Source organism: Gorilla gorilla, chromosome 12 (genome assembly GCF_029281585.2).
Source record: "Gorilla gorilla gorilla isolate KB3781 chromosome 12, NHGRI_mGorGor1-v2.1_pri, whole genome shotgun sequence".
In the NCBI taxonomy this organism is placed as follows: Eukaryota; Metazoa; Chordata; class Mammalia; order Primates; family Hominidae; genus Gorilla; species Gorilla gorilla.
Genome location: NC_073236.2, coordinates 136,274,675 through 136,290,807, shown reverse-complemented (window position 1 = coordinate 136,290,807; position 16,133 = coordinate 136,274,675). Strand labels below are relative to the sequence as shown.

Genomic DNA, 16,133 nt, shown 5'->3' with positions numbered 1-16,133 from the left:
TGTGGCCAGGAGAGCGATGGGGAGGGGCCTAGCTCAGCTGCGGGCCTCCTCCTGGAAAACCCATGAGAGGCACCTTCCCTGCCACGGCCAATCCAGTGAAGAGCACGCAGAGAACCACAGGATCTGGAGGGAGGCATGCGCTTCACAAACCCAAATAACATCATGGTGAAATACTTACATCCCCAAACTTGCCATTTTAAGTATTTTAAGTGTACAATTCAGGGACATTGAGTACATTTGCAATGGTGTACAGCCATTACCACTCTTTCCAAACCCTTTTCATCTCTCCAAAGAGAGACTCTTCCCACTAACCAGTGGCTCCCCATTCCTCCTCCCCCAGCCCCGGTAACCTCCAATCTGCTTTCTGTCTCTGAATTTGCCTATTCTAGATATTTCACATATGTGGAATAACAATGTTTGTCCTTCTGTGTCTAGTTGATTTCACTTGGTGTAGTGTTTTCAAGGTTCACCTGTGTGGTAGTGTGGGTCAGAATCCCCTGCCTTTTTAGGGAATAATATTCCACCATATGGACGGACCACAATTTTTGTCCATTCACCTGTCGATGGACACATGGGTTCTTTCCACCTGTTGCCTTTTGTGAATAACGCCACATTACGTCTTGACTCACACATGGGGATGTGTATACTTTTACCATGCGGTGTGTGCTCTGGGCAGATTCCGGTGTCTCCTAAGGGGCAGCTGGTCCAGGCTGGCCTTGTTTGGCTTTGCTTATTTGATTTGCTTCGTCTCTGAGATTGTCATCCTGGGTTCTGGTCAAGCTGTGCTTTCATTTCCAAGCTCCCGATGCTGATAAAGGAACACAGAGGAATCAGGTGGGTGGAGACTGCGAAACTCCTTCCCTCCTTATGCGAATGGAATTGGAATCTACTCAAGTCTTTTCTCAGAGGCATTTGGGGCCTCTCTGTGAGAATAAAGAGAATGCATTAGAACTTATTTCTATGAAGTCACATGACTTAATTTTAGAGAAGCTAGAAAGCCCTGTTGCCATCATTTTGTTCAACCCCCTTGTTTTGTACGTTGAGGAAAACTGAGGGGCAGGGTGGTGAGGTGGCTTGTCCCATCTAACTGGAGGTTGGGTCCAGGCCAGGATGGAGCCCAGGGCTCCTGACGTCTGGGCCCTCCAGGACACCAGGCTGCTGCGAGCAGGGACGGGAAGGACCTTGAGCCAGGGCAGGAAGGAGTGCACCGACTCTTGGATTAGATGAGCCCTCAGGCCCGCGTGGCGCTCCCATCATGCTCCGTCTGGATTTTCCTGCTGTCATGAGAGAGGTTGGGTGCTGCTGTTGGGAGGAGTGGCCACTCACTCATGGCACCAGGGATTCATGAGGCGATGTCTGCAGAGTGTTCTATCAGATATCCTGGATTTTCCAGAACTGATTTAAAGAATGATCACTCGATAATCCCTGTCACCCCATGACATGTATATGGTTCATATCACATAAATAGTGCTGGAAGCAGGAATTACCTGCAGAATGGAGCTCCAGTACTTCGTAGCAACAAGAGGGCCTGGGAGAAATCCGTGAGACAAATCACATTTTCAGTCTTGATGTTTTTAACTCATAGAACACGTCCATCTCTGCCTGGTGACTTGGACCTTGTTTTTTATTTTCAGGTGAGAAAGGAGATTCTGGTGACATAGGACCCCCTGGTCCTAATGGAGAACCAGGTATGGCGTAAAGGGTCCAAGGATTTTTAATAAAATGTATTAAAAATTGCACTTTTGAAAACAATGTAGATCTACACCATGTAGATCCCACAATGGACACCCACCCCCGTCACATCCCCCAGTGGACACCCACCCCCGTCACATCCCACGGCGGACACCCACCCCCGTCACATCCCACGGCGGACACCCACCCCCGTCACATCCCACAGTGGACACCCACCCCCGTCACATCCCACGGCGGACACCCACCCCCATCACATCCCACGGCGGACACCCACCCACCATGTAGACCCCGCGGCGGACACCCACCCACCATGTAGACCCCGCGGCGGACACCCACCCACCATGTAGACCCCGCGGCGGACACCCACCCACCATGTAGACCCCGCGGCGGACACCCACCCCCGTCACATCCCACGGCGGACACCCACCCACCATGTAGACCCCGCGGCGGACACCCACCCACCATGTAGACCCCACGGCGGATCCCATTCAGAAGGTGCTTTCCGAGAAGGATCTGGCTCTTGGAAACCAGGGAGAAAAGAGAGGGGCTAGATTTCTGAATAAAAGTCCTTGTTTTAAAAGCCCCTTCGGCACCGCAGAGATGGGGAGGAACAGCTGCTTGAAGGTGTACTTGCCGGTGTGACTTTGTTCAGTGCGAGTGCGCTGAGATCAGTGTCACTGACTGGCCGAGCAGCATCCGCTCAGGGCACCTTCAGGCACTCAGCCAACCTGAGCGGCCCGGACAAAGCCTCTGGGAGACAAAAGGACCTGGAGGCAGGTGACGGCGGGGCAAGGAGAGGGGACGTCCCATCCCGGGGCTGAGCTGCTATCATCAGGCCTAGCTTGGTCAGAGTTTGGAGGTTAAATGAGGAGAGGAATCCATCCACTTCCCCTGACAGGGGTCTCTCCAGAAAGCCTCTATTACCTCAAACCTCAGCGAGCTTGAAGATAAAATATATTTAAAAAATTTTATCTTAGATAAAACTTCCATTAAAAAACCCCCAAAACCAAGGCAAACCCCAAGAAAGATCGAGTTTCAAATGTGCAAGTGTGAGTGGAGGGGGGGGGGGGTGTCTCACGTATGAGGGCGAGGAAGGTGGTTTGGGCGCTACGTGATTGCCGACGTCCAGAAAGAGGGGATTGAACTTCTACAGGATATGCCAGACTGCAGGGTGGGCTGAGACTCTGCACAGTGGAAACTGGGAAAAGGCATAAAGCCCACCCACATGCCGCAGCGATGGGGGTGGATGGTGAGGTACTGGGCAGGCCCAGGCTCCGATCCTGGGGAAAGGCAGAGGCTGCTGGGCCACGGGGAGCCCCGGCACCGCAGAGGCGATGACCAGGTGTCACTCTTCACAGGAAGAAGGCTAGGGTCCGTCCAGGGACTAGGAACAAACTCGCAGCCTGAGGGAATTGGTTGGCAGAACTGGGAGGGCGGAATGTAGCTCAGTTGATTAGCCAGAGAGGACTTAGGACAGCTGCATGTTCTGGACGCCGTGCCGTCTGCGAGGCATCAGAGGGACTTCCCGCCTAGCCACAGGGGCACAGATACTCGATTTTGGAGCCCAGACTGTCTGCCTGTGCCCAGATCTCAGGCTCTCCATGCCCCGTGGCTCTCAGTGATGTCAGATGTGATGCAGGGATAGGAGCAGCACGCGTGTGGTCACAGGCGTGTGGGAACGGAATGAGCTCATTGAGAATGAGATCTGTTGCCAGAAAGGCCTGTGAGGTGTTCCCTGTTATTTCAGTGTGGGTGGTGGCTTCCCACCACGGCTCTGCGTCCCACCCATGTCCCTCTCATCAGGACACGGGTGTTGCTCACTCTTGTGTGTCAGGACAGACACCGGCTTCATCCCTCCCTCCCTATCAGCTCCCTTTCACCACCGTTTCAATACATGCAAGCAATTCTTGTCTTAAAGCAAAACGACTGCAAAGCCCCAGAGCTCCTCTCTAGCGGCCTCACGTGTGCAGCTCCCCAGAGTTCTGTACCCCGGGCCCGTCTTTCCCTCCACATTCCTGCCCCATCATCCAGCTGGGACAGCCCTTGATCGCTAGGTGGTGGGTCTGAGGGCCGCTCCAGCCATCCTCCCACCAGACCATGGCAGCGCCTGTCCTGTGGGTGCGCCCTGCCTTCCTCACTTCCTCCCAGGCCTCACCCACGGCCTGCAGGTGCTCCTGGTGATGCTGCCCTGTCCTCCCTCCCTGAGCCGTCCCTCACGCCCTGTGTGTGCCCACGATGCCCAGCTCTGCCCTGGCCCCCACTCCCCACCTGACATGTCACAGGCACCTGAGTGTTGGCAGATTCCACCTCCTGTGCCCAGCCAGCAATGGAATGGCCCCACCACCTCTTCCATTCCTGACAGACGCCACTGCGCCCTTCAGCTCCCCTCAGCCCTGCAGTGCCCCCAAGCCATGGAGGCCTGCTGGCCATCCCCACCATCTTCCTCAGATGTTCTAGCTTTTCTCACTGCACGCCCTCAGCCAGACCCACTTCCCTGGGTCCCAACCCTGCCCTGGGCTGCTTCCCACCCCTGCACCTCCATTTCTCTTCCCCCTACAGCTGGAGAGGTTTGAAATACACCTGTCTGCCCTCCCTCCGCTCCTGTGGAGGTCCTTCCCTGCTCCCCTTGCCTTTAGGATGAAGTGGGTGATGGTTATTGCGGCCTCAAAGGCCCGTGGGGCATGTTTGTTGAGTAAAATGTGCATTTCCGGGGAGGGGTCCTCTCCTCTCTTCTGAGTCCGAGTCCTCATCCAGCGTTTGTAACACGTGGGCCTGGCCCCCGCAGGCCTCCCGTGTGAGTGCAGCCAGCTGCGCAAGGCCATCGGGGAGATGGACAACCAGGTCTCTCAGCTGACCAGCGAGCTCAAGTTCATCAAGAATGGTATGTGGCTCCCGGCGCCGCCCTCGCTCCCTCCCACCTCCCAGCCCTGTCCTAAGCCCCCCGGCAAGGGCTCTGCCGTGCCCACGCCTGCCCTGCCGGCCCCTGCTGGCCCCTGCTGGCCCCTGCTGCGTGTGGCTGTGCCTTATGTTTGTTGCACAGATACAAGTGCTCACTTTTCAACCCTGCCTTACCCCACAGCTGTCGCCGGTGTGCGCGAGACGGAGAGCAAGATCTACCTGCTGGTGAAGGAGGAGAAGCGCTACGCGGACGCCCAGCTGTCCTGCCAGGGCCGCGGGGGCACGCTGAGCATGCCCAAGGACGAGGCTGCCAATGGCCTGATGGCCGCATACCTGGCGCAAGCCGGCCTGGCCCGTGTCTTCATCGGCATCAACGACCTGGAGAAGGAGGGCGCCTTCGTGTACTCCGACCGCTCCCCCATGCGGACCTTCAACAAGTGGCGCAGCGGCGAGCCCAACAACGCCTACGACGAGGAGGACTGCGTGGAGATGGTGGCCTCGGGCGGCTGGAACGACGTGGCCTGCCACACCACCATGTACTTCATGTGTGAGTTCGACAAGGAGAACATGTGAGCCTCAGGCTGGGGCTGCCCATTGGGGGCCCCACATGTCCCTGCAGGGTTGGCAGGGACAGAGCCCAGACCATGGTGCCAGCCAGGGAGATGTCCCTCTGTGAAGGGCGGAGGCTCACTGAGTAGAGGGCTGTTGTCTAAACTGAGAAAATGGCCTATGTTTAAGAGGAAAATGAAAGTGTTCCTGGGGTGCTGTCTCTGAAGAAGCAGAGTTTCATTACCTGTATTGTAGCCCCAATGTCATTATGTAATTATTACCCAGAATTGCTCTTCCATAAAGCTTGTGCCTTTGTCCAAGCTATACAATAAAATCTTTAAGTAGTGCAGTAGTTAAGTCCAAATAGTGGCAATGGGGTCTTGAATTACTACCTTTTAATTTCTATATGGAAAAGAACTCACTTTGACTAACACTTCTGTAAATTACATTACAATATAGGTTCCTTCACACTATTATCCATGTAAAAACAATTTTGCTTTGCTTCAAACCCAGATTTCAGGAAAACAACAACAAAATTCTCCAAACTTTACTACTAAATGTGTGGAGTCATTTTGTTCTCTTAATTTTTTCAATAGCTGTATTAGTTATCTTTTATTTTAATTAATTTTTGTAGAGGTGAGGTCTTGCTATGTGGCCCAGGCTGGCCTTGAACTCCTGGGCTCAAGCGATCCTCCCACCTCTCGTGAATAGCTGGGACTGCAGGCAGGAGCCACCACACCTGGCTCCTGTATGTGTTATTTATTGTATGAGTTATTTATTGCTGCCTAACAAATTACCCCAAAACTCAGTGGCCTAAGAAAGATTGATTACCTCCCAGATCAGGAATCGGCACAGGGCTTAGCTCGGTCTTCTACTTCAGGGCCCCTCCCAAGCTGGAACCAAGGTCACTCCTCGTGTGGTTTGTGCAGAGCTCAGGTCCTCCTGGGTTGTTGGATGGAGGGCCTCAGTTTCCCACCAGCTGTGGGTCACAGGCTCCCACAGTTCCCTGTCACAGGGGCCCTTCCCCTGGGCTGCCCACAACATGACAGCACCTTCCTCAGAGCAGCCCAGGAGAAGAGCCGAAGAGAGAAGCCGCAGCCTTTCCTAAGCTCACCTGGACATATCCTGCTGTCTGCATCCATTTGCGTTGCCACAAAGGAAAACCCGAGGCTGGGCAACAGATCAACAAAGAGGTTTATTTGGCTCACGGTTCTGCAGGCAGCACCAGAAGCGTGGTGCCAGCATCTGCTCCTGGTGAGGCCTCAGGCTGTATCCACCCTTAGTGGAGGGGGAGGGAGAGCCAGCACTCACAGAGATCAATCACATGGGGAGAGGGAAGCCACAAAGAAAGAGAGGGAGGTGCCGGGCTGTTCTGCATGATCAATCAGCTTAGGGAACTAGCAGAGTGAGAACTTGCTCACTAGGGTAAGGACTGAGGACAGCACCCAAGATACTCATGAGGGTTCCGCCCCCGATCCAAACACCTCCTATTTGGCCCCACCTCCACCATGAGGATCACATTTCAACATGAGATCTGGAGAGGCCCAGCAGCTAACCACAGCACGTGCCTTCCCTCTGTGGTGCTCTACCAGCTTGAGGCGAGGCACCGGGTGCAGCCCATACATGGGGGTGAATACCAGGGGGTGGGGACCAGTAGGGGTCAGTTCAGAAGCTGCCTGCAACAGTACCTCATGGTTTGTTTTTTTTTTTTGTATTTCAGAATCCCAATAAAAATAACAAGTATCTTCATTTTTAAAATAGAACACACGTACATGCACATTCCCTCCCAGCTGGTGTGGGGCGAGAGGGAGCTGTGGAGCTGGCTCCCAGGGGTGGGTGTATTTGTGCCCATCCTGCGAGAGAGGCCCCGACGGCCCTTTGTTCTAGGTTATCTATTCTGGGTGTTTGTACAGTGAAATGCCTTGGAAGATAAAGATAGTGTCTCCCTTCCCTGTCTCCCCACCGGAGAAAAGGGCAGGTTTGCCCGCAGCCTTGGAAAATAGAGTGTTTCGTTCTGTGGCAATGGGCAGGCATGGTTACTGTCCAGCATAATAAAGATGATGTCTCCCTCCAGGAAAGAGTGCAGGCATGTGTACTACCTGCTAGAGAAGAACCGGGTTCCCTAGGCTCAAGGGTCCTCCCTGTAACGGACCCACTGCATGTGCGGGTGCTGTCTGCCTTCTTCCTGAACCCCTGAAGGGAGTGGAGCCCAGGATACTGGTGCAGAAATGCCGATACCCCAGCTATGGCTGTTGCTGTAAGTAACAAAGTCCTTTGTCTTTGACCCAGAAGTCTCATGTCTTCGGCCAGCACCCATGAACCTGGGACTGTAAGTAGGGTAAAATCTCAGGCCCTTCACAGTTCTTGACAAGAATTTCTTGATATCTCCTTGAATTTAATTCTCATCTCATTGGAAGGACATAGCAAACAAGTTTATTCTGGACCTGAGCGGTCCCTGGTTTGTTTGGATGGGAAGAGGAGCACCTTGTCTTCATGGAGCAGGTTCCAGGGAATGATGTACAGCTGGAGAAACAGGTGCCGCTGCCTCGCCTGCTGGAAGGGAGCCCGTCAGAGCGACCAGGCTTTTGCTTCATTGGCGCAAACTGTGTGTATGAGAGATGGAGTCTTCCTACTGGTGCGTATATCCTTCTGGTGCTTACAAGCTACTGCAGCCATTAACTCACCCCTCTATCTGCTCACCCATGCATTCATTTACTAAGCAGTCAGTTTGAATATTTCTCCGTTTCTGACTCTGTCAGACCCATGGTTTTATGTGTGGCAGTTCCAACAATGCCTGGAATATAGCTGAAGAATTGGGGGATGCTGCTGTGTGTGTGTGTTGGGGGGCCAGGCTGTGTGTGGGGAGGGTTGTCACTGAGCAGGTCATCTCACTGAATGGGCAAGTCCTCAGTGGTCCCCACTTCTGGTCTCACAGGCTGTGCCCTGCTGTCCATCATCCCCGTGGGGACGCAGAGTCACTCCCTCAGCCCCTTCACCCCTCATCCCCCCATTGCCTCTGAACTCTCTGGTTCGCTGAGGTGGCCTTGAAATATAGGGCCCCAGACAGGCTGCAGGGGTTGCGCGTGTGATGACACAGGGACCATGTGAATGCAATTGGTAATATGTTCAATGCGACACACACATACGTCTAAGAAGCAAAAATCCTCCTTTTCTTCAATCAACTTTGCTCTAGTTGAGGGTCAGTCTTTCTAGGCCTTTTTCAACAGCATGCACACACACACACACACACACACACACGATTAAAACGTATCTGGAGAATGGCTCGGGGGTGGGCATTCTTTCTCACCTTCTTCATCAGCAACCTGTCTTGGGGCAATTCCCATGCTGCCCATGGGGCCTGCCTGCTTCTCCCATCCTGCGGCAGAGTATTCCAGAGTGTGGCCGCTGGGGGTCGCTCACCCATCCTCTCCCGATGCCGCTGGGGGTCGCTCACCCATCCTCTCCTGATGCCCCTGGGGGTCGCTCACCCATCCTCTCCTGATGCCCCTGGGGGTCGCTCACCCGTCCTCTCCTGATGCCCCTGGGGGTCGCTCACCCATCCTCTGATGATGGACGCTAGCGTTGTCTCAGCCTTCACTCTCGCAACCCAGCTGTGGTCAGGCTCCTTGACTGCACCTTGATGTGCGCCGGTGAGACCCTATCTGTAGGGGAGAAACAGACCTGGAGGTTGAATGGCTGCACTTACAAATTTGATAACCAATCCAATGCCAAGTCTGGGCCTGTGAGTTACAGGCAGGAGAGGAGAGACCAGGCTCTGCTGATGATGGTGCAGTGGGCAGCTGTGGGGCAATGGGCAGTGGGTGTCCTGGGGACAGCAGCGCCAGGGAGCCTGGCAGCCCTGGCAGCCTCTCCCACTCCTGTGCTAGTGATGAGTCTGGGCCCTCAGGATGGGAGCAGGAGAGCTCTTTGGCCTAGAGAGGTTTGTCCTCTTTTCCATTTCTCCCCCCATTAAGGAGCAGAGGTAATTATTTTAATGGATGAGTCTTATTCATTATGTGGAGTGGCTTCTCCCTGACACGTCTCCCAGTCACACAGGAAAGCATGTCTTCCCATCTGTCTTTGATGAGGCTTTCACATGCTCGAGGCTGCTCTGCCCAGGCTGGGGGAGCCAAGACGCTCCTGACGCTGGCAAAGCTCTTGTGCACACATAGGGTGTCGGCTCTGTGCATGTGAGGCTGGCTGGCTCTTCCTCACCTGCATGGCGGCATCCACTGCCCACAAAGCCTCCCTGGCTGCCCCAGGTCCACCAGTCCTGGGGGTGCTGCTGGCCTCGGGGATCCTGCAGGGTCTGGGGTGGTGCCCACAGAGTGGGTGGAGACCCTGCTTCCATGTGCGGACTTCTGGCCACAGGGAAGTCCTGCCAGCTGGGCCTCCATTCCCGTAGGGCTGCCCACAGCATCTTTGTCCAAGTGTCCACGGGGCTGTGGGCTGTCCACTGCCCCCCATTCTCTGCTCCAACACCAACCCCTGTCCTCCTGCAGATCCATTTGGGCAGACGGCCGCCTCTTCCACCAGCGCATCACACAACCCGCTGTGTCCCAGGCTGGGACACGCCTTCAAGTGACAGTGTGATCTTCATGAAGTTACAGAAACATCCTAAGCCTCAGTTTCCTCATTGGTGGAGTGAATGATTTTCATGCCTCCCACTGGGGCCTTGTGAGGATTACACGACACGATGTGTGTAGGGCGGTCGGCGTGGCAGAGTACTGGGTGTTGAGTACTGAGTACCTGGCCCTGTAGAGAAGCCTGGGTGCCAGGCAGTGGTGAACATAGCCCGGGGCAGTACGTCCTCATGCACGCCGTAGACGGGTTCATAGAAATGGCAACACACGTCATAGACAGGTTCTTGGAAATGGCAGGCTTAGGTGAAATGGCAGTTAATGAAACCAGTTCCACAATGGGCGTGTTAATGAGCAAGACTGAAGTGCCTAGGGCGTCATTCTGGTCACAGGGTCATCACCAGACTTCGAAAAAAGACCCCAAACACTTCTTTTTTCTTTTTGAAATGGAGTCTCGCTCTATTGCCCAGGCTGGAGCGCAGTGGTGTGATCTCGGCTCACTGCAAACCCCACCTCCCGGGTTCACGCCATTCTCCTGCCTCAGCCTCCCGAGCAGCTGGGACTACAGGCGCCCGCCACCACGTCCAGCTAATTTTTTGTATTTTTAGTGGAGACGGGGTTTCACCGTGTTAGCCAGGATGGTCTTGATCTCCTGACCTCGTGATCCACCCGCCTCCGCCTCCCAAAGTGCTGGGATTACAGGCGTGAGCCACTGCGCCCCGCCCCCAAACACTTCTGATATTAAATACTGAAGTAGATGTGGTTTACACATACATTTAAGAAAGATTAATAGAAATAAGAGCCGTGTTACCCAGTGATTCTGGTTCAGGGGTGCGGGTGGCCCACGCCTGACCTGGCAGCTCAGGGTGCAGGGTGGGCTCCAGCCCTGGAGAGGACGCTGTCCCATCGCAGGGCAACACACCCGCACTCACACAGGGACCGGGCAGACACACCAGGGACTCACGTGCACACGTGTGGACGCTGGAGGAAACCAGAGTGCCCAGAGACAACCCACGCAGACATGGGGAGAACAAGCAGACGCCGCAGACAGTGGCCCCAGCTGGGACTCAGTGTTTTTCCTCATCAGTGTTACAACGAAACAAGGTTGGATGAAACAATTCGAGGACTTGCTGCCCGTAGCTTCCCCAGCTACAGCTGTTCAGCAGCGTCTAAGGCGTTTTCCAAATTTGTTCTGTGAGGAACTGGACGTGATGCATTAGTGCCCTGGAAGGCACGGAGCCGTCATCTGTGGTCTTCACCCCTTTCTCCCCTCTTATGTCTGATTCTTGCAGAAAACAAGAGTCGTTTGGCACTGGCTGCACAGTGCCCTCAATTGGAAGGGAAGAGGGCAGCGCTGGCTGAGAGGGCAGAGGAAGCCGGGACACCTCCTGGAGGAGGGAACACTCTGTGGGTTCTGGGGTTTAGGGAATTAGACGGCAAAGCCCTGTTCCAGGTTCCTGCAGGAGCTCCCACTGCTCCTCCTGGGGGCCGGAGTGGCATCCACAGGGCTGTCGGGGCAGCCAGGATTCCCTGTCTGTGGCCGGCCACCGGGCTGATGGCCCCTGAGTTGACCCAGGCACGCTGCCTTGCCAGGACCGATGCTGAGCGCTGTCTGCTGGCTACTGAGTGACAGAAACGGCACAGCACGGTGACTGTCAGGTGGAAGCCTGGTGAGGCCTGGGCAAGCGGGCAGCTGCAGCTCCAGCCCCAGCAGCACCTTGAAGTCCCTCGGCCCGGTGAACACGTGTGGGCCCTGGGAGCCGCCTGCCCCGTAGTTCTGTGGGGGTCAGCAGTGCGTGCACCTCCATTCCAGATGCTCTGCTCCTAGGGCGTCTCGCACCTGTCTGGGGCTCAGTTTTCTCCCCATACAGGCGAGGAGCTTGGATACAAACACCTCTGCCTCCACACTACCCCTCCCATGTGGGTACTCAGTGTCACGCAGTCCCCACCCTGCAGCCCCTCCACCGGGCTTCATGGAGGGGAGTCTGTGTTAACAGCAGGCACAGTGAAGGCACACGGGGCCTTTCTTTGTACCTGGTTAATTCAGCAGTGTAGGATTATGCTTGCTTTAAAGCAAACGTGAGGGTCTATAAACACTGGGCCTGAAGTCAGAACCATTGCCCTGATTTAATTCCCGTAACTTTCGAGGAGGGGACCTATTGTGTAGACTGCAGAATCTGATCTGCAAAGTAGGAGGGAAACGGTTTCGTTAAGGAGAGAGCCGGGATTTATTAGGTGCTGCATTGAGGCATGACGGGAAAGCTGGCACGCGTGTATTTCTCAGAGCCCTCTCTCAAGCGTGGGCTGAGATGGATGAGCGCAGAGACGCAGCCTGGGGCTGCCGGGCGGTGGCTGCGGATCCGTGGCTCCATACTGCCATCTAGTGGGAAAGGAGGACGAGGACGGCGGCGCCCACACCGGCGCGGGGAGGGTTGCAGAGCCAAGGAGGGCGCTCAGGCCGCGGATGCTTGCGGGAATTCTTTTGGATGGGTGTGTGTGTGTGTGTGTGTGCATGCATGTGCATGTGTGTGCATGAGGTAGGAAGGGAGACGAGTTAAAGGCGTAGAAAGGACAAAGAGCAGGCGGGAGCAGGAGGCAGAGGCCGAGGTGTCAGACTCTTCAGAAAGCACCCGGCCTCGCTCCGCGTGAGTTCTCATCCTCAGTGGCACCCACATTGTGTCCCTGTGGTGACAGCAGCCACATAGACCTGACGACCGAAAGAGCAGTCAGGAGAAAGAAAGGTCACTTTGGCCGTTGATGGCAAAGACGAGCTCTGGGTGGAGGCTGGGCCCACCCCACGCAGAGCTCCATCGGCCGGGGAGGCGGGAAACATGCCCGGCGTTTCGTCAGGGGCAGGCCGAGGTCCCTGACAGATGTCGCGTGGCTCTCAATCGTCCTTATTCACGGGCAGCTATTCATCCGGATGTTCCTCCTCCCTTAGGCCTGAAACTGCTCTCGCGCTCTGCCCACGCTGTAAAAGGCAACTCAAGGTCACTGCATGGAAACCGTGCCCTTTGCTTCCCCTGTGGGCCCATCAGGGTCTGTGGCCGGTGAGGGCTGAGGTCACCAGACGCAACCCTGCTCAGTTCAGCAGTTCGGAACCAAGAACCATACGTTTCTTAGTTGCAAGCAGGAAAATCGCAGTCGGGCTAATTTAAGCACAAAGGGAATTTGTTGAAAGCGTTTTGGGAGCTCGCAGGAATTCTGGGAGGCCCGGAGCCCCGCCTCGGTGCGTGTGGAAGGGAACAAAGCCCATGGATCATGCCACCGACCATGGCCTGCAAGGGCCCCTCCCATGGATCATGCTGCCGACCACGGCCTGCAAGGGCCCCTCGGCTGCCAGCAGCAGATGCGGGTGGTTGCTAGGCTGCCCGCTGTTGCTATGGAAGCGGCTGTGCTGCTGTATTTGCATTTCACTAGCTTCCTATGCAGAGCCTGGGGGCCGGTCTGTCTGGTACCTAGAGCTCGGGGCCATTTTGTGGGCCTGCACAGGTTGTGCACTGCACAAATCCAGAGCCACTATTCATAGAGCTACAATCCGCACAATTCTACATGGAAGCTTTGTAGGCGTCCATGCCTTAGATACAAAGGAGGCTGGGAAGCACATATTTTTCCATTTCTGTGGTGGGAAGAAAATGTGTTTCCTAAGGATGGAGATATCCCAAACATCATATATCAGTTAGCTTTTGTTGTGTAACAAACCACCCCAAAACTTTGTGATTTTTTTTTTTTTTTTTGAAATGGAGTCTCGCTCGTTTAGCAGGCTGGAATGCAGTGGCATGATCTTGGCTCACTGCAACCTCCTGGTTCAAGGGTTTCTCTTGCCTCAGACTCCCAAGTAGCTGGGACTATAGGCGTGTGCCACATGCCCGGCTAATTTTTTGTGTTTTAGTAGAGATGGGGTTTCACTGTGTTGTGCAGTCTGGTCTTGAACTCCTGAGTTCAGGCAATCAGCCCGGCTCGGCATCCCAAAACGCTAGGATTACAGGCCACCACGCCTGGCCAAAACTTAGTGATTTTAAATAATAACCATCCATTTAACCATTAATCCTAACTCTGTAGTCAGCAATTTGGACTGAGCTAAGCTGGGCAGTTGTTGTGGTCTTGGCTGGGCTCACTCTGGTGTCTCTGGGTAGCTGGTGGGGTGGCTGGTCTCCAGTGCGTCAGCTGGGAGGCCTGTCTGCAGCCTGCAGATTCTCACCTAAAGTAACTGGCCTGAACATGTCTGCAGGGTGGCAGCAGCATTTTGGCGCTGCTTCAAAAAGAGTGGGTACACACGGGGCCCCCCGAAGCCTCCGCTCAGAGCTGGAGCATCACTCTTTCTCCTTCTGTGACCAAAGTTGGTCATGAGGTGAGCCCAGGGGTCAGGAAATAGACTCTGCCCATGATGGGAGAAGCTGTGGAGTTCCATTGCACAGGGGTGTGAGGGACTGTGGCCACGTTTGCAGTTTGCCACTTGTGTGAAGGAAGTTCAGATGTGGCCAGAATCAGGACAGACATCCATTGTGGCAGGGTTTGGAGAGGAGAGGGAAGGCCACTCCAGGTGACCGGCAAGGACTGGGCATGTGTTGAACTGAAGGCCTGGTGGCCCAGGTGGACCCGCGTCCTGCCAGCTACGATCCAGCCCTTGCCGCTTTCCCTGAAGGTGTGTCAGGCACTGTGAGCTGGGGTAGGTCCTTCTGCTAAAAAATTCCGTCACAGTTTGTTGGGAGATTGTGGCAGCAGTGGATGTCGAGAAGACAGTTTCTGGCATTGCTCTTGGGCTCAGGTACCACGAGGGTGCTGCCAGACCACACCAAGATGCTCTGCTCATCTTTGATGACCTCAAGCTCACCTCGTTTCCCTCATCCCGTGGGCCATGATGGTGCATGGCAGAGCTGAGGGAAGACTCTGGTGACGGCCAAGCCTATTCCAACATGTCCTGTGTATCTTTCCCGCTCCTGCTACCCCTGTGCTGCAGCCCTCAGTCTTAGTCTAAGCCTTTCTCATCCCTCATCCCCCATCAGGCTTCCCTGCCTGGGTTCATCATCTATGGGTGTGTAACGAATTATCCCACGATTAATAGATCTTAGCTTGCATGGTTCCTGTGACCCAGGAGCTTGGGAGCAGCTTTGCTGGGTGGTTCTGTCTCAAGGAGTCTCAAGAGATTGCACTCAAGATATCTGCTGGTGCCACGGTCTCATCTGAAGGCTTGACTGGGCCAGAGGATCAGCTGCCAAGGTGGTTTGCTCACATGCCTGCGAGTTATTGCTGGCTGTTGGCAGGAGGACTTGGATCCTGCCATGTGGGCCTCTCTAGAGGGCTGCTGCATGACCCTATGACAAGGCAGCTGGCTTCCCTCCGTGTGAGTGGTCCAAGAGCCCTTGATGGGAGAAGCTGCAAAGTCACATTGTAAAGAGGTGTGGGCGTGAGGAGAGGCGGTGGACTGCGACTGTGGCTGCATACCCCACACGGGAGGAAAAGCAACGGCTGCAGTGGCTTTGATGGCACAGCCTCGGAACCACACTCTGCCATTTCTGTAAGGCCCTGCTGGTTGCACTGGGTGGCCCTGCTCAGCATGGAAGGGATTTACCAACGTGTGAGTGCCAGGAGGTGAGGATTGCTGGGGCCGTCTAGGAGGCTGCCCAAGCTCGCTCCTTAGGGTTGTGCTTTTTCTAGATGAAAGCTAGTTCATCCGACCCACACATTCAGGTTATCGTCTGATGGAAGCTGAAGAGCTCAAGACACACTCCCTGAGCACTTGTCATGAGCCAGACACTGCCAGAAGCTCTGGGATGACACAGTCAGTGCATGTGACTCTCAGTGAACCCTCAGGTGCGCAGGAAACGTGACTGTCTTTTCTGCGTGTTTCCCTTCAGCTGAGTGGAAGAAACGTATTCTCAGTCAGTTCTGGACTTCATGCCCCATTTCCCTGGGGTCGTGTCACAAACAGGGCATTTGCAACTCTGCCTGGAAGGCGCAGAAAGAGGACCGCATGACGGTTTTCAGGCGAAGGTTGCCATGGATAAGAAGTGCTTTGCATTGGCTGTGTAATGCGGCACAGCAAGCTAGCACGAATTAGAGGCTTAAAGCAGCATCCGTGACCTCCCTGTGTCTGTGGTCAGTGCCTGAGCTGCTCCCTGGACCCTCTCTCAGCCTGCAGTCGAGGTGTCCGTGGGCTGCTCTCCTCCCTCTGCGGACAGGAACTGCTTCCTCGTGCACTCCCCAGGTCACTGGTGGGGTCAGCTCCGTGCTGGCTGCTGGCCTCTTTGCAGGGCAGGTTGCACCATGACAGCTGTTCCTTCAGGGCAATAAAGGAGAAAAGGCAGGGGCGGGGGTCAAGACGTAAGTCACAGGCTTCCGGAACCTCACCTGGAAAGTGACACCCATCACCTTTGCTGTGTCCTGTTCACCAGAAGTGAGCCACTGGGCTCC

The 16,133-nt window shown here is 55.1% G+C and overlaps 1 protein-coding gene across 5 annotated transcripts in view; it reads left to right on the top strand.

The window, feature by feature from the left end:
- The window catches only part of COLEC11 (collectin subfamily member 11), a 48,847-nt gene extending 43,351 nt beyond the window's left edge, over nt 1-5,496 (top strand). For all 5 annotated transcript variants that reach the window (XM_004028787.5, XM_004028786.5, XM_063696076.1 and 2 more), the window contains 3 exons: nt 1,635-1,688; nt 4,478-4,573; nt 4,772-5,496. In XM_004028787.5, the coding sequence (XP_004028836.1) occupies nt 1,635-1,688; nt 4,478-4,573; nt 4,772-5,163 (542 nt within the window). In that variant the 3' untranslated portion in view covers nt 5,164-5,496. The remainder of the gene's footprint in view (nt 1-1,634; nt 1,689-4,477; nt 4,574-4,771) is intronic.
- The last annotated feature ends 10,637 nt before the right edge of the window (nt 5,497-16,133 follow it).